This window comes from Sarcophilus harrisii, chromosome 2 (assembly GCF_902635505.1).
Source record: "Sarcophilus harrisii chromosome 2, mSarHar1.11, whole genome shotgun sequence".
Lineage (NCBI taxonomy): Eukaryota > Metazoa > Chordata > Mammalia > Dasyuromorphia > Dasyuridae > Sarcophilus > Sarcophilus harrisii.
Genome location: NC_045427.1, coordinates 472,556,378 through 472,574,126, shown reverse-complemented (window position 1 = coordinate 472,574,126; position 17,749 = coordinate 472,556,378). Strand labels below are relative to the sequence as shown.

The 17,749-nt window shown below is 32.1% G+C and overlaps 1 protein-coding gene across 2 annotated transcripts in view; it reads right to left on the bottom strand.

Moving 5' to 3' along the window:
- The window catches only part of LPCAT2 (lysophosphatidylcholine acyltransferase 2), an 81,060-nt gene that overhangs the window by 51,310 nt on the left and 12,001 nt on the right, over window positions 1-17,749 (bottom strand). For both annotated transcript variants that reach the window (XM_023494204.2, XM_003757258.4), the window contains exons 4-8: window positions 17,425-17,537; window positions 15,275-15,335; window positions 13,696-13,754; window positions 12,859-12,893; window positions 8,802-8,856 (exon numbers count right to left, since the gene is read on the bottom strand). In XM_023494204.2, the coding sequence (XP_023349972.1) occupies window positions 8,802-8,856; window positions 12,859-12,893; window positions 13,696-13,754; window positions 15,275-15,335; window positions 17,425-17,537 (323 nt within the window). The remainder of the gene's footprint in view (window positions 1-8,801; window positions 8,857-12,858; window positions 12,894-13,695; window positions 13,755-15,274; window positions 15,336-17,424; window positions 17,538-17,749) is intronic.

Below are 17,749 nucleotides of genomic sequence, written 5' to 3'. Positions count from 1 at the left end.
GTAATGGGCATCCTTGCTTCACCCCTGATCTTACTGGGAAGACTTGTAGCTTATCCCTATTACAGGCTTATCATTTTAAGGAACATTCCCTTTATTTCTATAGAGTCTTTCCTCACTTAAATTCAATTTACTTTCATGTCATAGAATCATCTCCCTTATGGCTTGGTCCTCTTTAAGAATGAAGGACAAACAACAATCTCTGTGAGTAGAGTTACCCTACTAGGAACCCAACTGGAACTAGTCAGTTAGGAAACTTCCTCCTTTCTTCCCTCCCTTTCTTTTTTTCTTTCTTCTCTTCTTTCCCTACCTCCCTTTCTCCTTCTGTTCTGTCACTTTCCTCTTTCCCTTCCCTTTCTCTGCACGCACAGGGTACCATATCTTTACCTACTTTTTTTTTTCTTGAATCTCTGAACTCTCCCAAAATACCTTGGGGTTTACTCTTTAGATTTTTTTCTTAAACCCCATATTTTAAACCAAAACCATTCAGATTCGCATAGACTGGCCAAAAATGAGTTCCAGGCCAAGCCCCAAGTAGTCATTGGTCTGATTCACCAATTTTGGCCAGAAACCCAGAAGCCCCTCCCAGATTTACTTATTTAGGTTTTTTTTTTTTTTTTTTTCTGATCAGGTGAAAGAGGTCATACTTTGCTTCCGTTTATGACTAGCCTTAATCACTAAATAGGTGTGGTCTCCAGTCAAGACCTTTTGAAAACCATAGCTTAAAAAGGCCAGGGGTGGGGGGGGGGGGGAAGGTTTCCTACTGCATCTGGGGCCATTTCCAATTCTTCTGATCCATATCTGGCTGTTTTAGTTCCCAGTATTTTTCCTCTCCAAAAGAAATCTGTTTTGTATATAATACATATATGTTACATATGTGTGGGTGCAAAAACAAATAAGGTGTGTGTGTGTGTGTGTGTGTGTGTGTGTGTGTGTGTGTCTGAGGCTGATTAGCACAGCCTGGGGGGAGCAAATAGTAAGAAAGAGGTGATACGCTTGGAATGGTATATATAGGATTGACTATAGCATACCCTGAATGTGAATATGAAGGTAACCCCCTGAAACTTAGTTTGTACCACCATCACACTGCCAACATTCTCTCCAAGGTTAACTAAATACCTAAATCATATAGCTTTTTTTCAATCTTTTTCCTTCACCTCTGAAAACTTCTTAACACACTCTTCTTAAAATTTCCTTATCTCTTTACTTTTATGAAAACAATGCACTTCCTTTTCTTCTACTTTTGGGGTCTTTTTCATCTCTTACCCATTTAGCAATAAGTATATACTAAATGTACTTTTTATGCACGTCACATTTTATATCTAAGAAACAGTATAGCTATCAATATCTCCCTTCTATTAAGAGGAAAAGAATAATAGATTAAAATGAAGTTTTCTCTCTTATACTCTTCTTTTAATTTCATGAGTCAGAGGAAAGTGAAGGAAGAAATCCATAAACAATTATCACTGCCCTCTCAACAAGAGAAGAGACACACCTATCATGAGGCTAAACATAATTGGATATGCTCTCAACTCCTTGAGATCATAGAAAAGGATTAATAATACTCTAGTTCAATTCCATTATTTTATATTCCATGGGTGGTAATGTGTTCAGCAAAGCTAGTTAAAACCACTGAAAAGTATAAAACCTAAACCTGCTGACATTCTGACTAGGGCTCTTTCTACTATGCTATAATATCACTTATGCTTTTCATGAACACACTCTAAAATAAACTAGACTTCAGAACATTTCTCTATATTTGTGTGATGGAGATCTCCCAAAAGACAGTGTCTAGGCCAAAAACCACAAACCAATTCAGTATCTTGGAAATTAAATGAACTACAGAGAGGTTTATGCATGTACTTGAGCCTTCTATAAGTAACTAGCTCTTTTGGGACTTCCAAATATTTCTGAACCTATTGAATAAAACACTATTAAATGCTGCCCTTTCCTAAATCAGAATTTCCTGAGTTTTTGGTTGAAAAAAAAAAACACCCACTTTGAATAACAAAATGTTCTTATGTTTCTTTGGGTGGTGAAATGTCCTCCCCAAAATGTCTAAGAATACCACTCACACTTTTAAATATATATTATAACCTTTATAAGGAGATTGCTTAGAAAAATATGAGTATATATGGGGATATACATACATACAAATCATTTTTAATACCTATAATAAGTTGGAATTAAAATAGTCTCTAAAGACTATGTGTTTTGACTGCATTTGCATTAAAATGCATTATAAGAACGTAGAGAACAAGTCCTATATTCAGTTATTGGGAGTGAGGGAGGTATGACTATTTTTTTTTTGTCATAGGCAATTTTGTTATCATGAGCAAAGTAATAAAAATGTTCAACAAACATTTATTTGGAATTTACTATGTTCTGGACACTGTGCTATATAGGTATTAGGATACAAAACTGAAATGAAATATTTTTTGCTCCCAAGGAGCTGATATTTTATCAGAAGAGATAATAAATGTATTTATGTAGATAAATGTACATATGTATATTTATACACATGTGTATAAAAGCATCCAGTAGTTTGAATGGCATCTTGAAGTCAGGAATTGTTTGAGACAGATGTGAAGAAGTGGCTTTGAAGCATGATGCAAAGTCAGTGGCAAAGGCAAAGGGAGATTGAATATATAAGAGTGTTGTGAGTGAAAAGGGGAAGAAAGAAGGTCTGTTTGGCTGGACAACAAAGAAGGTAAAAATGTATAATAAGGACAATAGCTTGGAGCCAAGTTGTGAAAGACTCTAAAAGCCAAAGGAGTTTACATTTGGTGCTAGAGGTAACAGGATAGCTGCTTATGTTACCCAAGTAGGAAAGTAACATGAAAATTACTCACCTGTGTAAAATGGACTAAAATAAGGGGAAAAACTTGAAATAGAAAGACCAATGAGGAGACCATGGCAATCAATAGTCTAAGAGAGAGGTGATGAGTCCCTTAACTAAGGCAGAGGTTGTGTGAATTAAGAGAAGTTGTACTGAGAAACTGCAGGTAGAAATGGCAACACTCACAGCTGATTGTATATGTGTTGTGAAGGAGAAAGAAAAATAAGGACATTGTTAAGGTTATTAACCTGAAAAAACAAAAGATTGGTAGTACTCAGAATTTCAATGCATAGAAAAGGAAAGAAAGAAAAGATCTATTTTGGACATGTTGAGTCTGAGATTCCTCCTGGACATTCAGTTTTAAATGTGCAATGGGTAGCTGGTGATGTGATAGAAATTTGCTAACTATACGCAGTAATATGTGCTTTAATTTAACATACAGCCTCTCCTCTGCAGTAATCACTTAGAGAGTTCTTCATTTATTGAATATTTGGAATGTTCTCTTATTAACTATCTTATTTTGTGTAACTTGAAGCCATGATATGAGCTGTCTGCCAAGAAATTGTGGATGTTATTATAGATAAAGAAATTTTGTAAAATTGTAAAATAGTTTGATTCAATACAAATTTTACTTACTAGGATACAAAATATTTTAAAGTCATCACAAAATACATAGAACTTTTCTATTAAAAGTATTCACTAATGCAATGTATCAGATTTTAAACTTATAAAGAACTAAAGAAAAATGTTCCTCTTACTGAAGGAAAGTCACATATCCATGAGTCTCCTGTAGGGTTGTCAACTTAAATATTCAGAGCACTGTGATTTCCTCACACTAAAGAATACTGAGGGGTGAGCAAAAACGTTTGAAAACCATTAACTTAACAGGTTCATAACCAATGCAAGAGAACTTAGAGATGATTTAGTCTAATTCCATAAAACCTTCTATAAGAAGCCTTTTCTGATTAATCCCAAATTCTAATTAATTCTCTCTGTTGATTTTTCCTATTTATTTTGCACATAACTTGTTTGCAAAATTATTTCCAACTACACTAAACTCCTTGGGGTCTAGGATTATCTTTTTTCTCCTTTGTATGTCCAGTACTCAGCAAAGTGCCTGTAACCCACTAGCTACTTAATAAATGTTTACTAATTCTTACTGACAGAAAGGAAGCGGTTTACTAAAAGTTATAAAAGCGCATGGCAAGCACAACTATATATGGAATATAGTCAATGCAAATGACAACCACAAAAAAATTAATTTAAGTTTTGATGCCTAAAAATTGGGGGGGGGAGATAAAGGTAGAAAACTACATGAGAACAGGGATTAGGTAAGATAATTCTTTTGTGTTCCTCATACCACTTTGCACAGTGATTGTTGCTATTGTCACTCAGTCATGTCTGAGTTTTCATAACACTATGTACCATACTGTCCATTGTGTTTTCTTGGAAAGGCTACTGGAGTGGTTTGTCGCTTCCTTTTCCAGTAGATTAAGACAAATAGAAATTAAATGACTTCTCCAGGCTCACAGAGCTACTCAGTGTCTGAGGCTAGATTTGAACTCAGATCTTCTGACACTAGGCCCAGTACTCTGTCCACTGAATCATTTAGCTGTCCTACACAGAGTGACAGGCATATAATATAAGTTCAATATTTATTAAATTAAATTAAAAATATATTATCAGTCACAGGCAAAACTAATAGAGCTAAAATCAGAAGGAAAGCTTTTTTTTTTTGAAAATGGAAAAATTTACATCATGTTTCTCTGATAAAGATATCATTTCTCAAATATATAGAGAACTGAGCCAAATTTATAAAAATAAGAGGCATTTCCCTTTTGATAAATAATTAAAAGACACAAATAGTCTTTATAAAAAAAGGAATAAAAGCTACCAATAATCACATGAAAAAATTTACTAAATCACTATAATTTAGAGAAATGAAAATTTTTAAAATCCCAAGAAACCACTTCATGTCTATCAAATTAGCTAACATGACAGAAAAGCAAAATGACAAATGCTGAAGAAGTAATAAAACAGGAATACTAATACACTGTTGGTGGAACTGTAAACTGGCCTAAGTATTCTGGAGAATAATTTGGAATTACATTGAAAGGACAATAAAACTGTGTATACCTATTGACTTAGCAAACCATTATTAGAGCTTTTTCCTAAGAAGTTCAAAGAAAAGGGACATAGCTGTACAAAAGTATTTATAAAGCTCTTTCTGTGATGACAAAGAAGTAGAAATTGAGGGAATTTTCATCAATTGGGGAATGATTAAACAAGTCATGGTATATGATTATAATGGAATACTATTATGCTATAAGAAATGGAAAGGGGGATAGTTTCAAAAAAACCATCTGTTTTTATTGCGACTAGTGAAAGGGAAAGTCAAAAAACCAGGGAAACATTGTAGACAGTAATAGCAATTACTGTAAGGGTGATCAACTATTAAAGATTTAGCTATTATAATTAAGACAATTATTTAAGACAATTCCAAAGGACCCAAAATGAAAAATACTATTCACCTCCAGAATGCTGATAAACGGTTGAAGAATGAAAAAAAATTTTTTATTTCTCTTGCACTTTTGGGGCTGTATTTTCTTTTGCAACATGTCTAATACGGAAAAGTGTTTTGTATGATTTCACATGGATAATTGATATATTGCTTAAGAGGTAAGAGAGAGGTGGGAAGGAGAGAGAATTTGAAACTCAAAATTTTTTAAATGAATATTTAAAAATTGGGAAGAAAATTGAGAAATACTTAATGAAACAAATAAAAAGATATTTAATACATATAACTTCAGTGTTAACTTGAACTACAGATAATAATTTTCTATTCACAAAATTCTGAAAATCTGAGTGGCATTATGGCACTGTAGAAAGAGTGCTATACTTGGAATCAGAAATCTATGAATACAAACTCCACCTTCCATTGTGAGATATTGAACAAGTCCTAATAGTCTCTGAGACAGTTTCCTTCTTTATAACCTTGACAGAATTGTTATAAAGATCAGATGAGTCTATGCGTGTAATGTACTTTATCAAGTTTAAAATACTATATACAAATGCTCTATATTATTATACCTAATCCTAGGTTTTCAAGGCAGAGTAAATGTGAAAGGATGCATGCAGAAAATTTATGCAAGAACATATGTTTTTCTTTTTCTTTGTTTAATTAAAAAAATTAACATTCTTTTTTTTAAAATTCAAATTCTCACTGGAAAATGAATGAATGCCCATCAAATGGAGAATGGTTGGGTAAATTGTGGTATATGAATGTTATATGAATGTTATGGAATATTATTGTTCTGTAAGAAATGACCAGTAGGATGAATACAGAGAGGCTTGGAGAGACTTGCATGAACTGATGCTAAGTGAAATGAGCAGAACCAGGAGATCATTATATACTTCAACAATGATACTGTCTGAGGATGTACTCTGATGGAAGTGGATATCTTCAACAAAGAGAAGATCTAACTCACTTCCAATTAATCAATGATGGGCAGAAGCAGCTACACCCAGAGAAGGAACACTAGGAAATGAGTGTAAACTGTTTGCATTTTTGTTTTTCTTCCCAGGTTATTTTTCCCTTCTGAATCCAATTCTCCCTGTGCAACAAGAGAACTGCTCGGTTCTGCACACATATATTGTATCTAGGATATACTATAACATATTTAACATGTATAAGACTGCCTGCCATCTAGGGGAGAGGGTGGAGGGAGGGAAGGGAAAAGTCAGAACAGAAGTGAGTGCAAGGGATAATGTTGTAAAAAATTACCCAGGCATATGTTCTGTCAATAAAAAGTTATTTTAAAAAAATTCAAATCTTCTCCCTCTTTTCATACTCATTTTAAAAACTTACTGTGACTTCTGATAGAGTGAAAAAGTAACAATATTTCAATATTACAGGAATCTAGTATGATATGGATACTCATCACTAAGGTAGATCATAACCAACTGGCCTTTCCAGAGTTGTGGTTGAAAAAAAATCATAACTGTGCTGATGAAGTAACACAAATAATTTGTGGGGAGAAAGAATAAAAACAGAGCAAAGAAAAATCTCCAAAATTCCAGGGGTAAATATTAATCATCAGGTTGCATAGAAATGGGCAACTGTTTTTAATGATTCATACTAATGAGCACCAATGAAGAAAGAACTTAATGAAGTATTCAAATTTTAATTTTAATGTGGATATATCAGCAGACTGATAATTCTACTTCTTTTAGTTAGCAATATCTAATAACATTATGATATAATAAATTAATAAATTAAAAAAAATCCTGAAGAAACCAAGATGAGCAAGGCTAAAGTATTTGTGCAGTAACCTAAATTAGAATCCCTCAGTCTAGGCAGAAAACCTAGGATGCTTCAGAGTCAAGGCCATGAACTACAACCAGTGAGCAAGTTGAATAAGCATTTAATGTAGATCTTTTTAGCTGTATTTTAGCACAATGGGCAGCTAAAAACATTCAGAAGTCAATAAAATAACTTGAATGAAAGGCAGTTTCATAAAACCAAAATACACAAAACCAAAATTCTAAATACCATAAATCTAAAATATACACATTAAGATTGAAGTCTTCAAATTTCCAACATCTTGCTTAATATATCTGCTTTTAGAACAATTTTGATGAATTAAAATCATATTGCACTCAGGTCAGATTGGTGGAAAACAAAAGTCTATTTCTGAAGTTAAACAGTAATGAAAATACTTTCCTTCAAAAATATTAACTAACCAAGTGCAAGTCTGGCTAAAATAATGTTGTTATACCAAAAAAAAAAGAAAAGAAAAGAAAAGAAAAGGCAAAGACAAAGGGGAAAACAATGTAGCTGTGTGACACAGAGGAAATGTGGCAAGAGTGGTTAAAATAAGAGAAAAGAGGAATTTGCATACTTCTATTGCAATCCAAAGTTGACCACTGCTACATATGTCAGGGTAAAATATGTTTCTATGACTGTTCCTCCATCTGTTTGCTAGAGTTTTCCTTATTTGGGTTTATGTCAACAGGATCTGAGAAAGGTCTGGTTTGCCTTTGTGGTACAGACAACTCTACAATTCTGTAGTGTTTGTTTTAGTTTGAAAAAAATAAAAATCTACAATAATAAAAATATTTAAAAATAATAACAGTGCTTACATAAACTTGGAGTAATAAGTACAGTGTAATTAAGAACAGTGTCTTTTCTAAGCAAACCAAAAAGCAAAACTAAATGAACCTAAAAACATTTAACTCGAATTAAATACAAACTTTTGCAATTGAAAATCCATTTGAAAAAAAAAAAAAAAACCAAAACAAAAAAAAAAAAAAAAAAGAAAATCCATTTGAACTATAATTTGCTCAATCCTAAACAGTCTTTGTTAATAATGAATACTTCTGGAAGGCTAAGGAACAAAAACTAAAGTTAACAATCAAAAAAAAATATTCCCTCATAAATTAATTCCAAAATATTACAAATCTGTAGCTCTAATTTCTATGTGTGACTTGGGATGCAAATGCATAGCTGAATTTCCTATTATGTTGAAGAATGAGGTTACTATTACTCAGAATGTCTTTCCTAAGAAGGGTTCTGGGATTGGAACTGATAGCCTGTATCTAAATGCAGAACTCATCTGAAGGTGGAACCACTTTTAAAAGTATAAGATCTATCGTAACTTCAGACCAGTCAGGAGTTACACACCCAAATCAGTGGTCCTAAAACAAGCGTTCTTAAAATAGATTCTTAATTTCAGGACATCTAAGAACTCCTGTAATTCTGATAACTACATTTCAACATAGTTTCCTTTGTAATTCTATGTGTTTTATTTTATGCATTTTAAAATATTATTCTGAGGATTCTTCAGACTACCAAACCAGTACATAGCATAAAAAAATAAAGGTTAAGAGCCTTTAACTTGGAAATTCCAGGAGAAAACCAGTAAGCCTCATCCTAAATTTCACATCTAAATTCTGATCAACTTACCTCAACTTCTACCTTTGTGAAGAGCTGGCTGAAAGTAAGCATGCAAAGCCGAATGCTGGAGAAGGGGGAAAGAAACAATGCCATCTTTATACAAGAACACAGAAATTACTTAAAGTTATTAATTATTCTTTTCATTTCCATGGTGTCAAACAACGTACAATTTGACTTTCAAAGATATCCCTTTTCTACTGATAATACTCCATAATAACATCTTACAGGTTGAAAATTGATCATTCTTGCTATGCAAAAATTAAAATTGTGAGATGTTTTTAAGTCTCACAGCTCAGCAGACTAAATCTCAAATTTGAAATCTTTCCACAAAGTACTTATTTAAGATTTCACTTTAAGATCTATTAGACAGAAAGGATCTCTTAAATATGACCCTAAGCTTCTAATCTTTTCTAATGGATATTAGAATTCTACATGATATGATACAAATGCTAATATCCATTTGGAAGCATTTGTATCATATCATGCAGCATTCTGATAAGTTCTAAGCTTTATTTTAAAACAAAATTAAGACTTTCATTAAAATTGATTAAAATTTTTCAAAGACTGGTTTTGAAATAGGAGATTTTTAGCAAATTTCTTAATTCCTTAAAGATGGTGTTTTTCACCTCTTTTTTAATCTTTTCATAAAAGCATTCATCTATAAGTCTTTTAAAAATATGTGATCCATGCTTGAATTTGAGAATTCTGAACTGCAATGGGTTTTGCCAACTGGGTGTCCACACTAAGTCCAACACTGGTATGCAGAGCCCCAGGGACCAGGAGTCTACCATGCTGCTTAAAGAGGAATGAATTGACTCAGATCTGAAATGGAATAAAATCCATCTTCTGAACCCATCAGTAATGATATCAGCTAAAGAGGAAACACTTATATACTAGGTGAGACAGGGAGACCCAGTATGTGTATATATGGATATGAGAGTATATGTTTGGTTATATAAACACATGTATAAACATATACAATATGTATATGATTCAATTAAAGAGTGCAAAGTAGTGTAATAGATGCTTATTCAAAACAAAAAAGACCCAAGTTGATATTTTTTTAAATTATATATTTTTGAGATGAAAAATTACTCACAGAGAAAAATATTACTTCAAATAGCCAAGTGCATTTTTTGGCTCATTTTTTTAAGGCAGAAATCAAAAGAAGGAAGCTAGGAAATAAGAGTTTACCACTTCCATATCTAATTATATAAGAGGCCATGTGGCACAATGGATAGAGAACTTGACATGCTGATTCTTTTTGTACAGCAAAATAACGTTTTGGTCATGTATACTTATTGTGTATCTAATTTATATTTTAATATATTTAACATCTATTGGTCATCCTGCCATCTAGCGGAGGGGGTGGGGGAGTAAGAGGTGAAAAACTGGAAGAAGAGGTTTGGCAATTGTTAATGCTGTAAAGTTACCCATGCATATATCCTGTAAATAAAAGGCTATTAAATAAAAATAAATAAATAAATAAATGTCTTTAGAGTCACACAGAAAATAAAAAATCAGAGGTGCAATTTGGAAAAAAAAAAAGAGAGAGAACTTGACATGGAATTAGGAGGATATGTGTTTAAATGCTGCCTCTGACACTGAATGGCTCTATAATCTTGGGCAAATCTTTAACCTCTAAGTGTTTGAGGCAACTCTCTAAGAGTATACATTCAGAGAAAATGCCAATTCAACCTGTACTGGAAAGGGAGCTTGCTTATCTGGGTATTCCCAGTGCTGATGAAATCATAAGGCTGGTCCCTATCCCTCTATCTTATTAAAAATATTAATTTAATTTTCAGTTCTCATAATTTCCAGATAAAACTGAAAATTTCTTTTCACTTCTAGCAAAGAAATATACTTAATTCTGTTTGCTAATGAAAAAAAAAGCAGTAGCATGTAGAATTTAAAAATTACTCTCCTTAGATTTCAAAGTTAACATTTCTGCTTGTTAATTTTTGGGCATTTGCTACCTTGAAATTGCTTTTTACTGTTATAGATCCTCAAGAAATATAACTATTTTCACAAGGTACACTACCATCCACTCGTTTTCTGAAGATTCCAAGCATGATTTTACTTACTCTTTTTTAAATTCTTTTTTTCTGTATTTTCTGGTAAATATACAAATGGTGACATATTAAAAAAATACAGAATAGACAAATGATTATTTTTCTCCTAGAGAAGTCAAATGAACTCAGCTTTTAAGATAAGTTTTCTTTGATTCTATTCTTCCATATGTTTTGTACTTGTCTCCTTGCTAAATTAGAACACAAATGAAATGAGCAAAAATAATAACTAAAGCCAAACAAATATGTTTGTTTCATCCAAACTGAAATATGAGCAGAACATTATAATAAATATCTATGCTACTCTATGGTATGATGACTTTTGAGAGGGACTTTAGGAAGGTATTGATTTTTAATATCATTAGCATAGGGAATTCCTGGTAGCGAAACCTCTTATAAGAAAGCAGAATAACAACTATTATTAGAATAATTGGTTGATTGAGGTACTGAGAAGATGAATGACCAAATGTCTTGTCCAGTATCTCAAAAACAGTAGATGTGTGGGGGTAATATTTGAACCCAGACCATCTTAAATCTGAGGTCAGCTCTCTAATCACTGTAATGCAGTGTCTTTTCAATGTCTTTTACAAGTCTTAATTTTAAGAAAATAATACTTTTTAACTAGGTCATGAAACATCCTATTTTTTTATTTGAAAACTATGGTTATTAAAAAAAGAAAAATATGGTTATTATATATATATATATATATATCATTTGAATACCCTGTAATTTACAGATTTTATTGTTTAGTTGTTCTAGTCATGCCTGACTTTTTGTGATCTCATTTAGGGTTTTTTTTTTTGGTGGTGGTTGTTTTTTTGGCAAAGATACTGGAATGGTTTGCCATTTCCTTCTCCAGATCTTTTTATAGAAAAGGATACTGAGGAACAAAGTTAAGTGACTTGCCCATGGACATACAACCAAAATCTGTCTGATGCCAGATTTTAATTCCAGTCTTCTGGATTCCAACTTCAGATCTCTACTCACTGAACCCCTAGCTGTCCTTTGATGATTTTAATTGGGTATATTAAAAAAATTGGATAAAATGATTATCACAACAAATTGAAGTTATGACTGAAGAGACAGTGAAATACTCAGCAATACTGAATTCTATGACAATGTGCATATATACCTTATCATTGAAGGCCAAATTATTTTTTTCCTCATCTGTTTCTAAATTCTTAAATTCATCATCATGACAATTATGTCAGCTAAACACACACTCATACAGGTTATAAAATAGTGCATACTATGTATCATGATGATATATTCAAATTATAAATGTTCCTCCAATAGCTGTCACCAAACATCAAGCTGGCTCAGAACTCAATAACAGTGAATTAAACATAAGAATTTTTTGTGAGAAAAAAAAACACTGACAGAATGTTTTAAATTACTTCATAATTAATTTAATAAGAATGAAAACAAATTCTGTTTTTTCTGACATTAAACATTTTTAAACAATATTAATTTAGGACAAAACCAAAATTTGGAATCTTCAAATATTCAACATAAATTTATATTCACTATGCCAAGTGCTGATAATATAGTTATCTTCCTGTGCCTAAGAAATTTGAAGTTGTCACTGACTAGTCTGCTACTAACTGTAAATTCAAAACTGAAGCATTATTTGATCACAATAAATCTGATTAAACCTGAAGCAATGCAAAACTCTGACACTGAATTTTTTTTCAACATAAAACTAAACAAGTTAAAAAATGAACTAGCAAGCTATTTATTCAGAAATGACAATCTTCAAAGATCATCATGATACTATGCAGAATTTGCATTCAGGGTACCAGAGCACACAGATTTATCTGATATACAAGCCTACTTTTTGCCAAGAATTGTCATTCACTTATCAGCTAAAATGATCCCAAATCTCTAACATGAAAACTGGACAAGAAGAGTTCTGTGACCTAAAAGACCTGTTTTCCCTTCACTAATAATTGATATATCCTGATCCAAACATATTTGTAGCACAATACACAACTTACAATGTATAGCCCTGCCATGTCCAGGTCACAGTATCCTAAAACAAAAAGAATACTCAAAATGTTAGTGAGAGATTAAAGTGGAAGGGAAGCAAAATTATTTGCACTTACATTCATTACTGTATTGTTTAAGAATATTCAAATTTTAAAATGCATTTAACATGATGGTGACTTACATAAGGGTTATCATCTATTTCCATATGGAAATAAATTACACTAAAAATTCTTTGACATTTTGTCAAATATTTGGCTCTTATTTGAAGGGGGAAATAAGTGATTTTATATATGACTAAATTTCATGCTGAAATGAAAAATTAAATTTCAAACAATTCTCAAAAAGGATAATACAAATAAAATACTGAGAAAGAATGTAGACTATAAAAATATAATCAATTCAAACCTACAATTAGATGTACTTTTCACTAACTTGTGGAATTTAATTAAAGTATGCTTTTTTCCAGTGGACTAGAGAGAAAAGAAAAACTAGTTTCTGAATTGAAAGTAGGTTTTTTACTTAACGAAAAGTATACTAGGGGTCTTCTAAGAGAACAAAAAGATGAAAACTACCTCCGATTTAAAAATAAAAATCTAATCCTCAGAGCCTACAATATTCCCCTATATATTCCCCATCACCCCATCTTCAAATTCAAATGTGAACCTATCATCCAAAGGAAATATATTTTCTCTTTTAAAAACTAACTGTTGAGCAAAATGTGTCTCTAGAGATACTGGTAGTATCTGTGGCAAATAACCACTCAAATGTTAGGGAAGTTCACAAAAATCTACTCTGAGTGTTTAAAATGTTTGAAATTTCTTCCACTGATAATTTATAGTGCTCACCAACTTATTTGGATATCTCAGCAGTATTGGCTGCACTGGAACTCCTGGAATGAAGGCTCCTAAAACCACAAAGAAATTTGGCAATTTGTCTTTTATATCAACAAAAACTGTTAAAACAAAGAAAAGGATAAACCATTTAAATGGTGGAGAAGCAATTTGATGTACCAGAAAACAAAGTCAGAAACAGAATGCCTTCTTCTGACATTATGGATATGTGATTATCACAGAGAAATCACTTAACCTTATGACCCTATTTCTCTCTCTCAGACTCAGTAAGCAATAGGCCAGTGGTTCATCTGTATTATTAGGAAATTCTTTATGTAGTTGAAATCTCATCTGAACCCCATAGTTTCCCCTCAAAGTGAATAAATGGAATACCAAAGATCTTGATAAATGTTATAGTCTTATAAGGTAGCTAGTGGATAGTTAATTCAGTGGACAGAACAGTGGGCCTGAAGTCTGGAATACCTGAGTTCAAATTGAGCCTCAGACACTTAACACTTCCTATCTGTGTGACCCTGGGCAAGTCACTTAACACCAATTGCCTCAAAAAAAAAAAAAAAAAAGAAAAGAAAAGAAAAAAGAAGGAAGAAGAGGAGGAAGAGGAAGAGGAGGAGGAGGAGGAGAAACTGCAAACTACTTCAGTATTTTTGACAATATAAATTCATGGATAATATTGGCATACTATAGTCTATAGGTCATGAAGAATCAGACACAACTGAACAACAACATAGTATTATTGAAAACAAGTGAATATTTAGAGGGATTTCAGCAAAACTGAGGAAATTGTCAGATTGTTGGATTTTCTTTCCATATTGCTCCATGTTTATGAATTTATGTAGAGATCAAAAACTTGGGAAACAACTTATTGGTGCCTGCATGATCATTTATAGGCCCAGATTCTGACTTTCTCCAATGGGAGAAGAGAACAGCAACATAAAAACTAGACACAAAAAATAATAAATTCTGTGCCTTTACAAAGTCTGAAAACTTTTTCTAGCTAGAAATATTCAGAGAAATACCCAATAGTTATTTCATGAAGTTTTTAAAATTAATTTTTTTCAATCAACAAAAATTCTCTTCTTTCTACCCATTCTCTCCTCTTTTAATTCCACAGAGAAAGGGGGGAAAACCACATTGATAAAATGTACAATCAAGCAAAATAAATTCCCCCCCATTGGACAAATCCTCCAAAATATATTTCCAACTTTATTCTGAATCTATCTTCTTTCTGTCCTAAGGTGGGTTCCATCCTGTAACTGTGGTTGATCATAGTGTTGATCAGAATTATAAAGGCTTTCAAAGTTATTAGTTTTCATTATTTCATGGGGAATGACCAAATCAGTTGAGGTAGCATCACAGTATAGTAGAAAACACTCAAGATATTTAGTTAGTTGAACCCTGACTCTGTCACTTATTACCTACCTATATAATGCTGATCAAGTTATAGACTTTCAATTTCCTTGTCCTTGAAATGAGGGCCAAGTGATTCCTAAGAACCATGCAAGCTTGAAAAATCTATATTCCTACAGGCAATTTTATATCTATTTGTCAAAATGAATTATTAACATTTACTCACCTGGCTTAAAAGTGATCAAACAGGTACGATTAGTGCAGGTGCCTTCTGGGAAAACTAATAACTTAAGGGAGGAAGGAATATATTTATTATTTCAGTTTCATTAACAGATTAGCATTTTATTTAGCTTATTATTATGTAATTGTTGCTACTTTTGTTTTCTAAAAATGTTTTTAAAAAGCAAAAGATGACACATGAGATTGATTAGAAATCACTGACTTTTCTTCCAATTTTCTCCTAAAACACAGGAATGATGGTGGAATCTTCAACATGACTACTATGACAAGGTTTTTTAATCTTATACATAGGTTGGCACTCAAAAATGCTTGTTACTGTTGATAATGATGATTCAACTTAATTTAAAACACAGAGACACCAGGCTATGCTCCAATAAGACTTGCACAAAATGAACATTAGGATGTATTCCAGTTTTCCTTTTACCTTTACAATAGCTTGGTCAAATAATTTTTTGTTTATTCACTTCAGTTTTCCCTTTCAGAAACAGTACTAATCTCTTATCACATATTTCTCAACAACTAAATTTTAAAATGCTCATAAAATGTTTTACTGGTCAAGACAATATATGGAAAACTACTTTACATTATTAATCATTACTCAATATTGTGTTTTAGGGTTTGTAAAACTCTTTAAATAAATGATCTCATTTCATTCTCAGAATAATCTTGGTGAGGTAGGTGTTATTATCACCTCCATTTTACAGATGAGAAAACTGAGGTGAAGAGAGGGTAAGTGTTTTGCCCAAAATTATGCAGTTAGTATGCAACTGAGGGAGAACTTGAACTTAGGTCTTCCTGACTCAAAGTCCAGCATTCTTTCTGCCAGACCAACTAGCTGTCTAATAAGCAAAATGAAAAATGAAAAATAAGTACAACTATCATCCACTTATTAAAAAATAATTCCCAACAATGCTGATGTGATATCAAAGCATTATTACATTTGATTGTCATTTTTGGTTGTTTCAATATTCTCCAACTCTTCCATTTAAGGTTTTCTTGGTAAAGATGCAGGAGTGATTTGTCAATTACTTCTCTCATTTTACAGATGAAGAAACTAAGGCAAACATTTAAGTAACTTGCCCAGAGTCATACAGTTAGTAAGTATCTGAGACTGGATTTGAACTCGGGTCTTCCTGAGGATAGGTCAAATGCTCTATCCACTACAACACCTAAATGCCATTAGATCAGCAGAAGACAAAAGGTAAAAATGGTAAATGCTAAAAGAATTATGGAAAGATAGGAAAACAAATGCACTTACTACAGCTTTATACTGATCAATCCACTGTACAAAACAATGTGAAATTATGATTTTAAAAGTGCTTTTAGCATACATATATCTATTCTAGCCTGAGATATAACCACCAAGTATATATTCCAAAGATAGCAATTTTTGTGATAACAAAAACTGTAAACAATAGATAGATATCCATCTATTGGGGAATGGCTGAACAAATTGTAGTATATGAATATAATGGAATATTTTATACCAAAGAGAGTGATAAATATGAAAAACATCAAACAGTTGTATGAACTGATAGAGAATAAAGTAAGCAGAATGAGAATTTACAAGAGATATGAAACTCAGGCAGCTGGCTGCCAGCAGCCATGAAAGCTGCCCAAACCAGATTAAAATGTAAAATGTAATTAATAAATTAATAAAAATACAAAACAGTAGAGAGAATGTTAATTTTGATTTTCCAAGTAAATACAGCCCGAAGGAATTAATTCCTATTTGAGTTCATCACCATTGACTACACTGATGACAACATAGGATAAAAACAACATTGAAAGACTTCTGAATTCTAATCAATATAGTGATCAATTATGACTTCAAAAGAATGATGATAAAGAAAACAATAATCTAGAGGCAAGAATAAGGCACACATTTTCAAATAGAACTGACATGCCCTTTTGTTTAACTAAACTTATTTTTTTTAACAAATGAGAATTCTATTTTTTGTTTGCTTTTTGATGGGAAAGTCAGTAGAAAGTAATAGTGATATTTTAAAAATTAATAATACATTTTTAAAATCCTGTAAGTACATTAAGTATTCATAAATGAAAACTAATACATAAATTAATAAATCTACAAACTCATAAAAAACAGATCCTGAAGAGAAGTAAATATGTTTTTACCTGTGGCCATTCACCTCTTGAAGTGGCTCTCTTTCTTATCTCATTTATTGTGGTCTTTCGAGAATCAGGGTCTACTCGGGATACTAGCACTGGCTGAATAGCTCGTAAAACTCCTTTTAAAACAAGTAAAAAACCACAGATAATATGTTTGATTAACAGGGATTAATCTAAATGACAAATATTTCAAGCCAACAACAAAAACATAAACATTGTTTACATCAACCTATCAAAAAATAATTTTTTTTCCTTTTTGGAAAGATAGGGCAACAGTGACAAAGAAGCTTTCCAATTCAAGGAATTCAAGGTCCATTTCTAAGAGCAAAAT